This window comes from Bubalus bubalis, chromosome 17 (genome assembly GCF_019923935.1).
Source record: "Bubalus bubalis isolate 160015118507 breed Murrah chromosome 17, NDDB_SH_1, whole genome shotgun sequence".
NCBI classification, from domain to species: Eukaryota; Metazoa; Chordata; class Mammalia; order Artiodactyla; family Bovidae; genus Bubalus; species Bubalus bubalis.
In genome coordinates this window covers 28,045,600-28,058,171 of record NC_059173.1, presented here as the reverse complement: position 1 = coordinate 28,058,171, position 12,572 = coordinate 28,045,600, and the positions used below count along the sequence as shown (strand labels likewise).

General features: G+C 46.5%; 1 protein-coding gene across 3 annotated transcripts in view; it reads left to right on the top strand.

Annotated features, from left to right (window-relative positions):
* Window positions 1–108: 108 nt before the first annotated feature.
* Window positions 109–12,572, top strand: part of POLE (DNA polymerase epsilon, catalytic subunit) — a 57,570-nt gene continuing 45,106 nt past the window's right edge. For 2 of the 3 annotated variants that reach the window (XM_006078254.4, XM_006078253.4), the window contains exons 1-15: window positions 109–251; window positions 3,693–3,834; window positions 4,267–4,347; window positions 4,775–4,819; window positions 4,957–5,049; window positions 5,358–5,512; window positions 7,620–7,761; window positions 7,877–7,957; window positions 8,673–8,780; window positions 9,106–9,216; window positions 9,478–9,563; window positions 9,738–9,857; window positions 11,687–11,819; window positions 11,912–12,025; window positions 12,133–12,345. In XM_006078254.4, the coding sequence (XP_006078316.2) occupies window positions 190–251; window positions 3,693–3,834; window positions 4,267–4,347; window positions 4,775–4,819; window positions 4,957–5,049; window positions 5,358–5,512; window positions 7,620–7,761; window positions 7,877–7,957; window positions 8,673–8,780; window positions 9,106–9,216; window positions 9,478–9,563; window positions 9,738–9,857; window positions 11,687–11,819; window positions 11,912–12,025; window positions 12,133–12,345 (1,686 nt within the window). In that variant the 5' untranslated portion in view covers window positions 109–189. Of the gene's footprint in view, window positions 261–3,692; window positions 3,835–4,266; window positions 4,348–4,774; window positions 4,820–4,956; window positions 5,050–5,357; window positions 5,513–7,619; window positions 7,762–7,876; window positions 7,958–8,672; window positions 8,781–9,105; window positions 9,217–9,477; window positions 9,564–9,737; window positions 9,858–11,686; window positions 11,820–11,911; window positions 12,026–12,132; window positions 12,346–12,572 lie in introns of all 3 variants that reach the window. The other variant, XM_044930331.2, reaches the window with a different exon arrangement.

Here is a 12,572-nt window from a genome sequence, read left to right as displayed (position 1 = left end):
CCTCCGCGCACTTTTCCCGGACTCCCTAACCGGCCACCTCCCCCTCGGGCGCCGGCGGCGATTGGAGCTTTGTGGGGCGGGGTGCGACGAGCCTCCTGATTGGGCGGTGGGGCGCTTCCGGCTTCTCGCGAGAGTCATTGCGAGCGCGCCAAATTTCTACAGGGAAGTGGCGGCGGCGGCGGCAGTGCTATGGTTCTGAGGAATACCGGGCGACTGCGCTCGGACCCGGGCGCGGACGGGGAGCCCAGCCGGTGAGACAGGTGGCAGGCGGGCCCCGAGGACCTTCCTTTCGGCCTGGCGGCGCAGCAGCGCCCCCTCCTTAGCGCGCGCGCGTTGTCCTTAAGCTCTGGCGAGAGCGCCTGGGGCGCTCCACTCGGCCGCCCGACGTGGGCTCCCGGTTGAGAGTCCGGCAGCTCTCCGAAGCTGCCCCCTCTCCCCGCCGTCTCCTTGTTGGCGCTGTGTCCGAGGCCCTCCGCCTGCGGCCCGGCGGCAGCGCAACGGGGAAGGGGCGGCTCTAGGACGGGGGCGGGGAGGAGGAACGCACCAGAGCCTGGCTCCTGCTGGTGCTGCGCTGCGCACGAGTTCTCAGGGTAGTAGCTGATGGTGTCCGGTCATGCTAGGAGCGCGCGGAGGCCTTGCAGCCTAACCTCCTGTCGGCGCTGCAGGCCCGCGGTCGGCGCGTCTTGTGCTGGAGTGAGGGCTGTGGGGCCGCAAGGGTCCAGCCCCACTGCCTCGCGCGGTCTCGGGGCGGCCCTGACCGCAGTTTCGGCGAGGCTGCGGAGTAAGGAGAACAGCTTCTGACTTAGTTCTAAGCTCAGAAGCCCTTAAAATTAAGATGTGACGGGGTTTTGTTCGTTCTGAAAGCTTTAGGGGAGAATCTCTTCTCTTGCCCTTTGTAGTTTGTAGAGGCTCCTTCCTCTGTTTTTAAAAACAGCACTGTCGCATTTCCAGCCTCACTCTCCTCTCTGTCTCTAATTTCTGGCTCTTATAAAGAACCTTATGATTACAGTGGGTCCACCCAGATAATCCCCATCTCAAAATACTTAAAGTCATCACACCTGCAAACTCCCTTTGGTCATGTAATATAACAGAGGTTCCTTGGATTAGGAAACAGACATCTTTGGTGTGGGGGCTGTCAATTATTCTCTACAGCAGGTGGCTATAATTTTTTGTGAAAAATAAGGGTCCTCATCTTGAAATAGATCATTCTGTTCTTCAGATGTAGGTGACCCAAGGAATATCTTCAGGCAAAGGAGTTTTTCTTAAGCAAAATTCTCTGACCACTTATGTTTATAAACTAATAACTAATGAATCATGTTACAGTAATTAAAGACATGAATTCTGCACAGGCTTGGTTCAGATCTTTTTTTTTCTCTAACTAGTCTCTGTTTTGTATATTTAGCTTTCTTAGACTGCTTCCTTTCTTAGACTGCACCATTCTAGACACATACATATTTTTTTCCCTCTGCTCATTGATTTAAAAGTAGCTCATTTATTTACATTAAGACAAAAAGTCATGGGGTATGGATTCTTAGCTGTACATTTTTGAGGAGTGGAGAATATAGTTGGCTTAACTAATAAAGAGGCCTTCAGCCCAAAATACACAGGGGCCAGAATCTCAGAACGGCAGTTTAAAGAAGAAACTATTAATAGCATTTGCTTTTTAAGTTGGAATGCCAATATGGTAATTATTCTGTTTTGAAGATGGATAAGCCATAATTATTGTATTGTATCTAAATGGGATCACACCTGTGAAATTAAAAAATTGTGAACAATTTGGGATTATTCTAATCTCTGGAATCAAAATAGATTTGGATAGTTCTGTTGATGGAAAGTCTTTGTCAAGTACTTAATTTAAGGTTTATGATAAAATCTGTATAAACAGTTATTTAACCCTAAGCAGAGAAAGGCTTGGGAGGTTTGAGGCAGATGTAACTGAGCTGGGAAGTGATTTCCCTTCTCAGTTGAGATAGTTCCTCTCACACTGAACAATGTTATATCCCCATGTTTATCCATATGTGGTTCTTCCAACATCCAGACTCAGGTGTTCCAGAAGATATATCATGCTTTTAAGGTACAGTTTATTCTACCACAACAGGTATTCCTATAACCCTAGTTTGTTCACATGTAGTTGGTAAACAGGAGAATATCAGTAAAATGTGGAGATTGTATTGGTTCATTTGCAGTTTTCCCTAGGCAAGGGGGTCAGAATCGAGTAGAATTAAACAAGTCTTCAGTAGAGAAGGAAAGAGCCCTTGGCTGGAGTGTGGCACAGATATGTGCCCTGTTGGCTCTGTTATCTGAGTGCCTGTACCAGTGCTCCCCTCCAATCTCAGGTGGCAGGCTACACTTTTTTCTCCTGTACTCAACAGTCATAAACCAGGACCTTGCTTCTTGTGTTATGCATTTAAAGCAAACAACTCTGTAGAAACATGATTATTGACTTTGCTGTATAGAAATTAGAGCTACCTTTCAGTGTTTATAAGCCAGCTAAAAGAAAAATGGCTTAGCATGGAACACTGCTGTCTCTGCACTCAGACACTGAACTGTGCAGCCCAGCACACTGCAGCCATCCTTGTTTCACTTTCCTAGCGTGAAAATCCCATGGACGGAGGAGCCTGGTGGGCTGCAGTCCATGGGGTCGCTAAGGGTCGGACATGACTGAGCGACTTCACTTTCACTTTTCACTTTCATGCATTGGAGAAGGAAATGGCAACCCACTCCAGTGTTCTTACCTGGAGAATCCCAGGGACGGGGAGCGTGGTGGGCTGCCGTCTATGGGGTCGCACAGAGTTGGACACGACTGATGTGACTTAGCAGCAGCAGCAGCAGTTGTAAGAAATTACACAGAGATCCCTTAACCTAGTTTCCCCCAGTGATAACAGCTGACATAACTAGAGTCACAACCAGGAAATTGACATGATACAGCAGTGCATGAACACTGGTTTATGTGTGTGTAGATTTAGTTCTGTGCACTTTTGTATTCATGACCAACAGCACAGTCAGGCCACAGAACAGTTCTGACCCAAGGGTCCCTCATGCTACCTTTTTATAGCCACAGCCATCCCCCTTCCCCCATTAATGGCTAATCCGTTCTCCATCTCTAAAGAATGCTATATAAGGAATAAAGTATGTAATTTGGGGGAGTTGGTTTTTTCACTCAGGCTAATTCCCTTGAAACCATTCTAGGTTATTGCATGTATCAATAAGTTTGTTAGTGATGAATTGTATTCCATGGGAAGGATATAACACAGGTTAACTATTCACCTGTTGAAGAGTATCTGGGTTGTTTCCACTTCTTGTCTATAATGAACAAAGTTGCGGTGAATATGCACATACAAGTTTTTTGTGTGAACATGAGTTTTCTTTCGCCTGGGATAAATGCTCAAGATTGCAATACTGGACTGGATGCATTTTTCTTTTTAACTACCCCATGAGGCGGCATGTCCAGCCAAGATTGTTGTTTTTATTAGTGTTCTGGTTACATAGGTAAACAAGTTTTGACATGAGTATGACATCAAACAATATGACGTCCCAGTCATATTTTTCCTATGAATCCTGTTTTCTTAATGAGCACTTTTCGGGGATGCTCCTACCATGTCATGTCTGAAATGCTTATACTAGGTGGACTGAGGGTTGCGGGTGTAGAGTGTCATGATCAGTGGAGACTGGATTTCCCTCTTTTCACTCAGGGATGATGGCTCCTCTTCCTCTGTCTCGGCACTCAAGCGCCTGGAGCGCAGTCAGTGGACAGATAAGATGGATCTGCGGTTTGGTTTTGAGAGACTCAAGGAGCCTGGTGAGAAGACTGGCTGGCTCATCAACATGCACCCTGTAAGCACCTGTGCTTTTCCTCCGTCTTCCTCTGCCCATTCAGGAGGGCAGCACAGCCCTTCCCTGAAGAGCAGGTGACACCTGGCGGGAACATGTTGTGGACCATCCAGGGAGAGATGGGATTGTTTGCAGCTCTCCAGCTTTCTTTAACTTCTCGGGGTCTTCTCCGGGTCATTAAGAGGTCACTGGGATAACAAAGGTGAGGGGCATCCCTGTTACCCATAAAAATAAAGCTTTCAAAGATGAGGAGACAGAGATATTCCCATCTGGATGCTGTTATGACACAATTCTTGTGAATGGGTCTGGTAGGGTTTATGCAAAGGTAGAGAAAGACTTTGTTTTTAAAGTACTCAGTTTCCTAGAGAAGGAAGAAAAGGCTCTTGTACTTTGTAGAGGAAAACCTTGTGCTCTTGTTGACCAACTCTCTTGCAGACTGAGGTATTAGATGAAGATAAACGCTTAGTTAGTGCTGTGGATTACTACTTTATTCAAGACGATGGGAGCAGATTTAAGGTAAGGCCCTTGAACCCAAAGAAGCTAAAAACCCCTCAGTGATGAGGCATAACTGGGCCCAAAATGATATGTGTCCTTTTAGCTCTGCAGCTGTGAGGAGAGAGGGATTATGGGAGACTTGTAGCAGGCAGCTGCCCAAAGCTCTTTAGGAACATGGGCCCCATGGAGCCACACTAGTCACCACTTAAGATGTCCTAAGAGAAGCTAGCTCAGGAAGACTGAAAGATGAGCAGTATTGTGTCTCTTAGACTCTTGCCCTTGTGATATGTGCAAGTCTAATTTTCTGTTGTATCATCTCTCTTAAGACATGTCCAGGTCAATGATGCATTGAATCTAGGCTGCTCACGGGTATAATAAAAACAGCCTGTCTTCATTTTTCTCCTTTTTTTTCTTTGTCATCACCCCACATGGGCTGTAATTCTTGCAGGTGGCCTTGCCCTACAAGCCATATTTCTACATTGCGACCAGAAAGGTAGGTCTGTCGTTTATGGCATTAGGTCAAGTGACCTGAGCTTCATTTTGTGGGGAGAGTCAAAACTGGAAATAAAGAGGCAAGGAAGGAAATAGATTTTACTAATGGGACGTCTTTTCATTCTGATCCTGATTTAGGGTTGTGAGCGAGAAGTTTCGTCTTTTCTTGCTAAGAAGTTTCAGGGTAAAATTGCCAAAGTAGAGACTGTCCCTAAGGAGGATCTGGACTTGGTGAGTATCACCCAGCCCTTTCTGGGTAAATTAGGCTGGGTCTGCTCTGTCCATGGGGTGAGATGGGGGAGGACATGTTTGGTACATGTGGGGCAGTATAGATGATGGACTTTCGTGACTGTCCCTGCCTCCTCCTCAAAAACTCTAGTGGTGTCTTTGGTGCCACATGCAGAGTTGAACAAGTTGCTTTGGAGTTGCCAACTCTTCAACTCATTTATGTACTGTTGACTCGTTCTCCCCTTATTTTCTCTCTCCAACGTAGTATTTTTTTCTCTTGAACTCATGAAAACCGTCTCTTCACTCTGTAGCCAAATCACTTGGTTGGTTTGAAACGAAATTACATTAAGCTGTCCTTCAACACCGTTGAGGACCTCGTCAAAGTGAGGAAGGAGATCTCCCCAGCTGTGAAGAAAAACCGGGACCAGGGTCATGCCAGTGATGCCTACACAACTATGCTCTCCAGGTAAGCTTCGTTCACATAAGCAAAGCAGCCAGTTGGTCCATAGGACTGTTTCCCATTTTTCCTAAGTTTACAAGATGAATAGGACATGGGAAAACTCAGCAATAAAGCTACCATAATGATTGGCTTTGTTCAGTGCGAAATACTTTTGAGCAATTAGTTAGACTTTCTTATATGTTCCCTTTGTGTTAAATTAATGGTGGATTCCCAGGTTGTAGTTCAGCTGTCCCTTCTTTCTTACATGGGGATAGATTTGGTTTCAAACTTGAGTTTTTGTAACAATAAAGACATTTTAGATTTCTAATCCCGCCACCATAACAGAGTCTGATTTCATGGTTTTTAAAAAGCGTTAAGATGTCTGCAAATTTTATTAAATATCTCGATTTATGTAGCACATCATCTCTAGAGAACTATACAGAGAAATTTAAATAAAGGACAACACACACTGTTCATTAAACATTTAAACATCAACAGTAATAAGAAACAGGGTAAAAGATTAAGAAATCTTGGCTAATAAAAGTTATTATGACTTCAACAAACCAGATGGGCAACAGGCACATGGAGAGATGCACAACATTTCTAAATGTTAGAGAAATGCAAATTGAAACTATAATGAAGTACCACCTCACACTGGTCGTCATTAAAAAGTCTGAAAATGACAAACACTAGAGAAGGTGTGAGAAAAGGCAATGCTCTTATATTATTGGTAGGAATGTAAATTGGTCCAGCCACTCTGGAGAACGGTATGGAGGTTCCTCCAAAAACTAAAAATAGAGTTGCCATATGATCCAACAATCCTACACCTGGGCATATATCCAAATAAAACTATAATTCAAAAAGATGCATTCACCCCTGTGTTCACAGCAGCACTGTTCACAGTAACTAAGACATGGAAACAACCTAAATGTCCATCAACAGGTGAATGGATAAAGATGGGGTTCATATATACAGTGGAATACTACTCAGCCATAAAAAAGAATGAAATAATGCCATTGGCAGCAACCTGGGTGGACTTAGAGATTATCATACTAAGTGAAGTAAATCAGAAAGAGAAAGACAAATACCATGTGATAACACTTAATATGTGGAATCTAAAATTTGACAAATGAACTTATCTATGAAACAAAAATAACCTTGCAGACATAGAGAACAGACATGTGGTTGCCACGGGGCAGAAGTGGATTGGGAGTTTGGGGTTAGCAGATGCTAACGATTATATATAGGATGGATAAACAACAAGCTCCCACTGTATAACACAGGAAACTGTATTCAACATCCTGTGATAAATGATAATGGAAAACGATTTTTAAAAGAATGTGTTTATGTATATAACAATCATTTTGCTATATAGCAGAAATTAGCACAACATTGTAAATCAACTAAAAAAAGACATGCAGAAATTTATAAGGATTTTAGAGCTAATCGTATCCTCTGGCAAAAGTAGATCAGTTTGGGACCCTGGATGTTTCTGCACCAGCACCCCCTGCCCAGTGGCTCATTAATGATTTTTCAGAACACTTCAAGTTGTATCTGGAGACTGAGTCCCCAGAGGCCTGAGCCTTCTCTAAAACTCACTGCCTTTTTTTTTCCCCTTGCTAGTCCATTCAGTATTTGGAAGCTTAGTGGACTAATATTGCAGTGAATATTCTAGTGACAGTGATTCCCACATAGATATGGTAAGAGTAATTATGATGCAGAAATAGTTACTGTTTACCAGTCACTTCGCCGTGCTAAGAGCTTGTGAGCATGTTACCTTATGACGCTTGTGCTGGGTGGGCCTGTTCCTGTCATCTTTGTTTTCTTGATGAAGAAATAACCTCAGTGAAAGTGGGTCACGTCTGTAGACATGCCTTTCGAGTAATAGTCTCCTTTCTTCTTTGCTCTTTTAATTGGGGTGGAACTTACATCCAATAAAATGCATGTCCTAAGTGTACTGAACTTCTTGGTCAGATGGGGGTCATCCAACCAAGGTCATTCCTTAAGAAGGGCCTGTCCTGATCATCTCAGCCACCTTGTAAACCTTTGTGTTTACGTTGTTTGGACTCTGGCCTTTCCCCGCTTCAGTCCCTAGCAGAGTATAGTTGAAAAAGCGGCTCTCTTTATTTTGCAGTGTTCTGCAAGGGGGCAGTGTAATTATTGATGAAGAGGAAACCTCTAAGAAGATTGCCGACCAGTTGGACAACATTGTGGACATGAGAGAGTATGATGTGCCTTACCATATCCGTCTCTCCATCGACCTGAAGATCCACGTGGTGAGTGGGCTGTTGCTACTGACAGCCAGGAGGTGATACTGGAGGATAGATCCATAGAGTAGACTTCCCTGGACAGGTGTAGAAGTCTTTGGTTAATGCACCACATGTCCTTCAGGCTCACTGGTACAATGTCCGGTACCGAGGAAGTGCCTTTCCAGTGGAAATTGCCCGCCGCGATGACCTCGTTGAACGACCTGTAAGTACTGCTTGCATTTCCTCCATCCTAAACTTTCCAGTTGTTTCTGGCAAGAAAGGTAAAAGGTGAATTTGATTTTGAGATTGGTTTGCTTCTTTTTCCTCAAATACTTTCTTAAAAGAATTTTGAAATAATTGGGGTTTTTTAAATCATTTCTGACCTTGCACATATATATCATCGCATGCTGTCAATATTTGAGCTAGGTTGTATCAGAACATTGGAGGGAAAGCTCTGGCTTCCATTTTTGATGGTTAAGAGCATGGTTTCAGCATGTTATGTTGAAAAATGGATTCAAAACTGGTTCAGGAACAGCTTTGTGATCTTGGGATAGTCTGTACTCTGTTTTCTCACATTTAAAATGAGATTGTCAGTTCTATATCACAGTCTCCTGTCAAAGTTGTCATAAAGGTCAAAATGAGGTGATTCATTTTTAAAGTGTCTTGAGACTCAAGTGTTCTGTAATTCTAGAGTTTTCCTGTGAACAGTGGCTCCAGCCATATCTTGTATGTTCAAGTTTTCATACTATCATGGTAGATCAGTCCACCCCAAGATGCCTGTCCTGCTTTTTCCTGGACCTTTCCCCACAGCAGCTCAACTCTTGGTTTTAGTAACTGGCAGTAGAGGTGGAGGTGTCATGGGTGTCAAGAGAACCACCAGGGTCTCCAGAGCTCAGCTTGGTTCTTGGCCAACTTAATGCTATGTTTTGTCCCTTCAGGACCCCGTGGTTTTAGCATTTGACATTGAGACAACCAAACTGCCCCTCAAGTTTCCAGATGCTGAGACCGACCAGATTATGATGATTTCCTATATGATTGATGGTCAGGTGAGTGGGTGCCTTCTGGAATGTGAGCTCTCTGTGAACGGGACCAAGTCTGGTCTCCAAACCCGAACAGTGTCCACCCGTGGTTAGTATTTGTTTGGTGACTAATGAGAGAATGGAGTTCACACAAGTGAACAAGCAAGCTATTCTGGCATCTAGCCACTCTCTGCCCTCCAGGCAAGTCTTAGAATGAAGTAGCCTGTCTTTTTTGGGAAAGCCATGGTGTTTCAAGTTGCTGCAAAGGTTTTGTAACAAAAATCTCCAGGCTGGGAGATGTGTCTTAGGCTTTGTTTCTGTAACTTGCACTGACTGCTAATAAACTTCCCAGGGCTACCTCATCACCAACAGGGAGATTGTCTCAGAGGATATAGAAGATTTCGAATTCACCCCCAAGCCAGAATATGAAGGACCCTTCTGTGTCTTCAATGAGCCTGATGAGGTAGAGATGCCATTTGGGAAAGTGCCTGATGTTTGGGAACAGGAAGAGGAGGCAGGCGTGGTGATCCTCTCAGACCTCAGCATTTGTTTAATCATAATAGCAGCTGGGCTCAATCCCCATTGGTTGGTCCTCGTTCACATAAGGTTAGGATGGAAATAAAGGGGTCATGTGAAGTTGTTACTCCTCAGCTTTGGAGAGGTGTTAAAATCACTTGAGGAAGAGTAAAGTAACCCTTTGACTGCCAAAATTTGTTAAATTCAGGTTCATCTAATCCAAAGATGGTTTGAACACATCCAGGAGGCCAAACCCACCATCATGGTCACCTATAATGGGGACTTTTTTGACTGGTGAGTCAGAAAAGGGAAGGGAGGGATAGGAGAAGCACTGCTTGGTAGCACGGGTGAGCTATTCACCCTGTTTAAGAGGAGATGGTGTGAGGTGTCCCCTGGGGCAGTCTTCCCGGCCCCTGTGGAAATTAGAGACTCACTGTCCCACGTGCTTTTCCGTCCTCTTGTCCTTAGGCCGTTTGTGGAGGCCAGAGCAGCGGTCCATGGACTGAGCATGTACCAGGAGATAGGGTTCCAGAAGGACAGCCAGGGGGAGTACAAATCACCCCAGTGTATCCACATGGACTGTCTCAGGTAGGCCCTGCAGCTCACGTGGTGGCTTATCGCAGTGTCTCATGAGGGCTTTCTGTAAGTGAGACTCCCTTATACACACTGGTCCTTTCCATGCCTTTACAGAAGCTGCCAAGAAGTAGCTCCTGTCACCTGTGGACAGTGGCTGCTGGCTGGTCCCCAGGGTATAGAAAGCAGACCAGAAAGAAAGACCTGGTAGAGTGAGGTCTGGTGCTATGGGAGGTCACAGAGAGGCCTTGGCTTCCCCACATTAGGTTGGGATGTGGCAGCCAGGCTCTCCAAGGACAGCATGTCACCAAGGACAAGCATGGTGTCCAGATAGGCTGGGGTGTCCAGACTCAGGATAAGTGTGCGAGGTGGCCCAGAGTGCTGAGAAGGAAGGCTGGAGAGAAAGGTCACCTGGGCTTCCTGTGCCCAGTGAGGAGGTTGGTTTTATCTTGGTGGTCATGGGCAGCCACTGACACATTTATAGCTTGATGAATTTTCTCCTTACCCTTGGTGTTATGGTGCGTGGATTGAAGGGGCAGGCGGGTTGCAACAAGAACAAGAGTAAAGAGAGGGCTGGTCTTGAGATATCTGAGAGTCAAGGACTTTGAGATCTATAGATATGGGGACAGGTGCAAGAGGCATTAGGAAATTCTGGTTCTCAGGGCTTGGTCTGGGCTCCTGGAGAAATAGGGCAGAGCTCAGGTTCAGAATAAAAGCAGACCTGGGAGCTCCATCCACATGGAGGATCTGGAGACTGTGGGGCTCGGTGATAAGACCAAAAAACTTGATAGTTGATGGATTCTCAAGAAGAGAAATAGGGACTTTCCTGGCACTTCAGTGGCTAAGAATCTTCCTGCCAATGCAAACCACATGGGTTTGATCTCTGCTCTGGGAAGATTGTACATGCCAAGGGGCAAGTAAGGCCATACTCCACAACTACTGCACCCACAGACCTGGAGACCATGCTCCATAGCAAGAGAAGCCACTGCAACGAAGAGTAGCCCTTGCTCGCCACAATTAGAGAAAGCCCATGCGCCGCACCCAAGACCCAGTACAACGAGAAAAATGCTTTTTAAAAAAGATCCCTCATACTACAGTGAAGATTAAAGATCCCTCATGGCTGCAGCTAAGACCCTGCACAGTCAAATAAATTTTTTATTTTTTTTTTTTTTTTTTTAAGTAAAAGGAGTAAAAGAGAGGTGGGGTTCCTCAGTGGAGGCAGCAATACTGGGGATCCTTCAGCAGGGCGTTTCTGAGGGGAAGGACGGCCCACAGGGCAGAGAGGCCACAGAAGGTGAGATTGGATGCTGCCAGTAGGAAGTTGTAAGTCCTAGAGATATAGTGGTGTCTGTCGTGGGGCTGAGTTGTGAGGAAGGAAGAGGTGGAGATGGCACGAGGGGACCTCGAGTGTTTTTATACAGAAGGGATTGTGTAAGAAGAGGATGGGAGTTTGACAGCAGGGTGTGAGGGGCAGGGAGAGCAGGGCAGAGCCTGGCAGCACCTGTAGTGAATAAGCTGTGGAGGAATCTACAGCAGGAATCAGACAGCAGCTTCCTGCCTGGTCCCCTTTGTATTTCTCCGTGAGGGTGAGAGGAAGGCCTCGCAAGGACTGGAGGACCGGCTGTGTCGTCTCCTTGTGTTTGTGGGTTTCTCTGTGAAGTTGACTGGGTCCAGCTGAAAGCTTTTCACAAGGGGCCTGCACCACGTGAGGTCTTGGTGATCTTTTGGGGTACCTGTCAGGACCCTGCATCTTCCTGTTGAGTGTCCAGCTTTGCCACATCTCACAGGTTCCTAGACTTCGTCTCAGAATTATCTCTGACTTTTGCTTTTCTTCTCCTTTCCAGGTGGGTGAAGAGGGACAGTTACCTGCCCGTGGGCAGCCACAACCTCAAGGCGGCAGCCAAAGCCAAGCTGGGCTACGACCCAGTGGAACTGGACCCTGAAGACATGTGCCGGATGGCCACTGAGCAGCCCCAGGCACGTGTGCTGCCTCGCTGAGTCACCTTCTCCTGGGGGGTGGCGGCCTCTGGACCCCTCATTGACCTTACGGTCTGATGTCCTCTCCTCAGACTCTGGCGACCTACTCGGTGTCGGATGCAGTGGCCACATACTACCTGTACATGAAGTATGTCCACCCGTTTATATTCGCCCTGTGTACCATCATCCCCATGGAGCCCGATGAGGTCAGTGCCTCTCCTAGCCCGCTGCCTGACAGGGTGGTCCCAGGCAGCTATTGCGGGTGCAGCCGTTGATTTCTGTATTTGGCTCACAGCCTGGTATTTCTCGATAGGTGCTGCGGAAAGGCTCTGGGACGCTGTGCGAGGCCTTGCTAATGGTGCAGGCCTTCCATGCCAACATCATCTTCCCCAACAAGCAGGAGCAGGAGTTCAACAAGCTGACAGATGACGGCCACGTGCTGGATGCTGAGACCTACGTGGGTGGCCACGTAGAAGCCCTGGAGTCCGGCGTGTTCCGCAGTGACATCCCCTGCCGGTTCCGGATGGTGCGTCGCTCCTGAGGCTGGGCCTTGTCCCGCCAGTGCTATGGGAGGACCCAGGAGGGACCCAGCCACAAGGGCTGAAATAAAGCCCTCTCCCCCTTCTCACCCATGGACCCCCCCACCAGCTGTCCTTTGTCCGGCCTGCCCTTTAGGGTGCCACTCCTTCTGGAGTGTTCTCTTGGTAGAGTCCCACCTGAAGTAGGTTACGTGGTGTGGGACCTTTTTCCTGT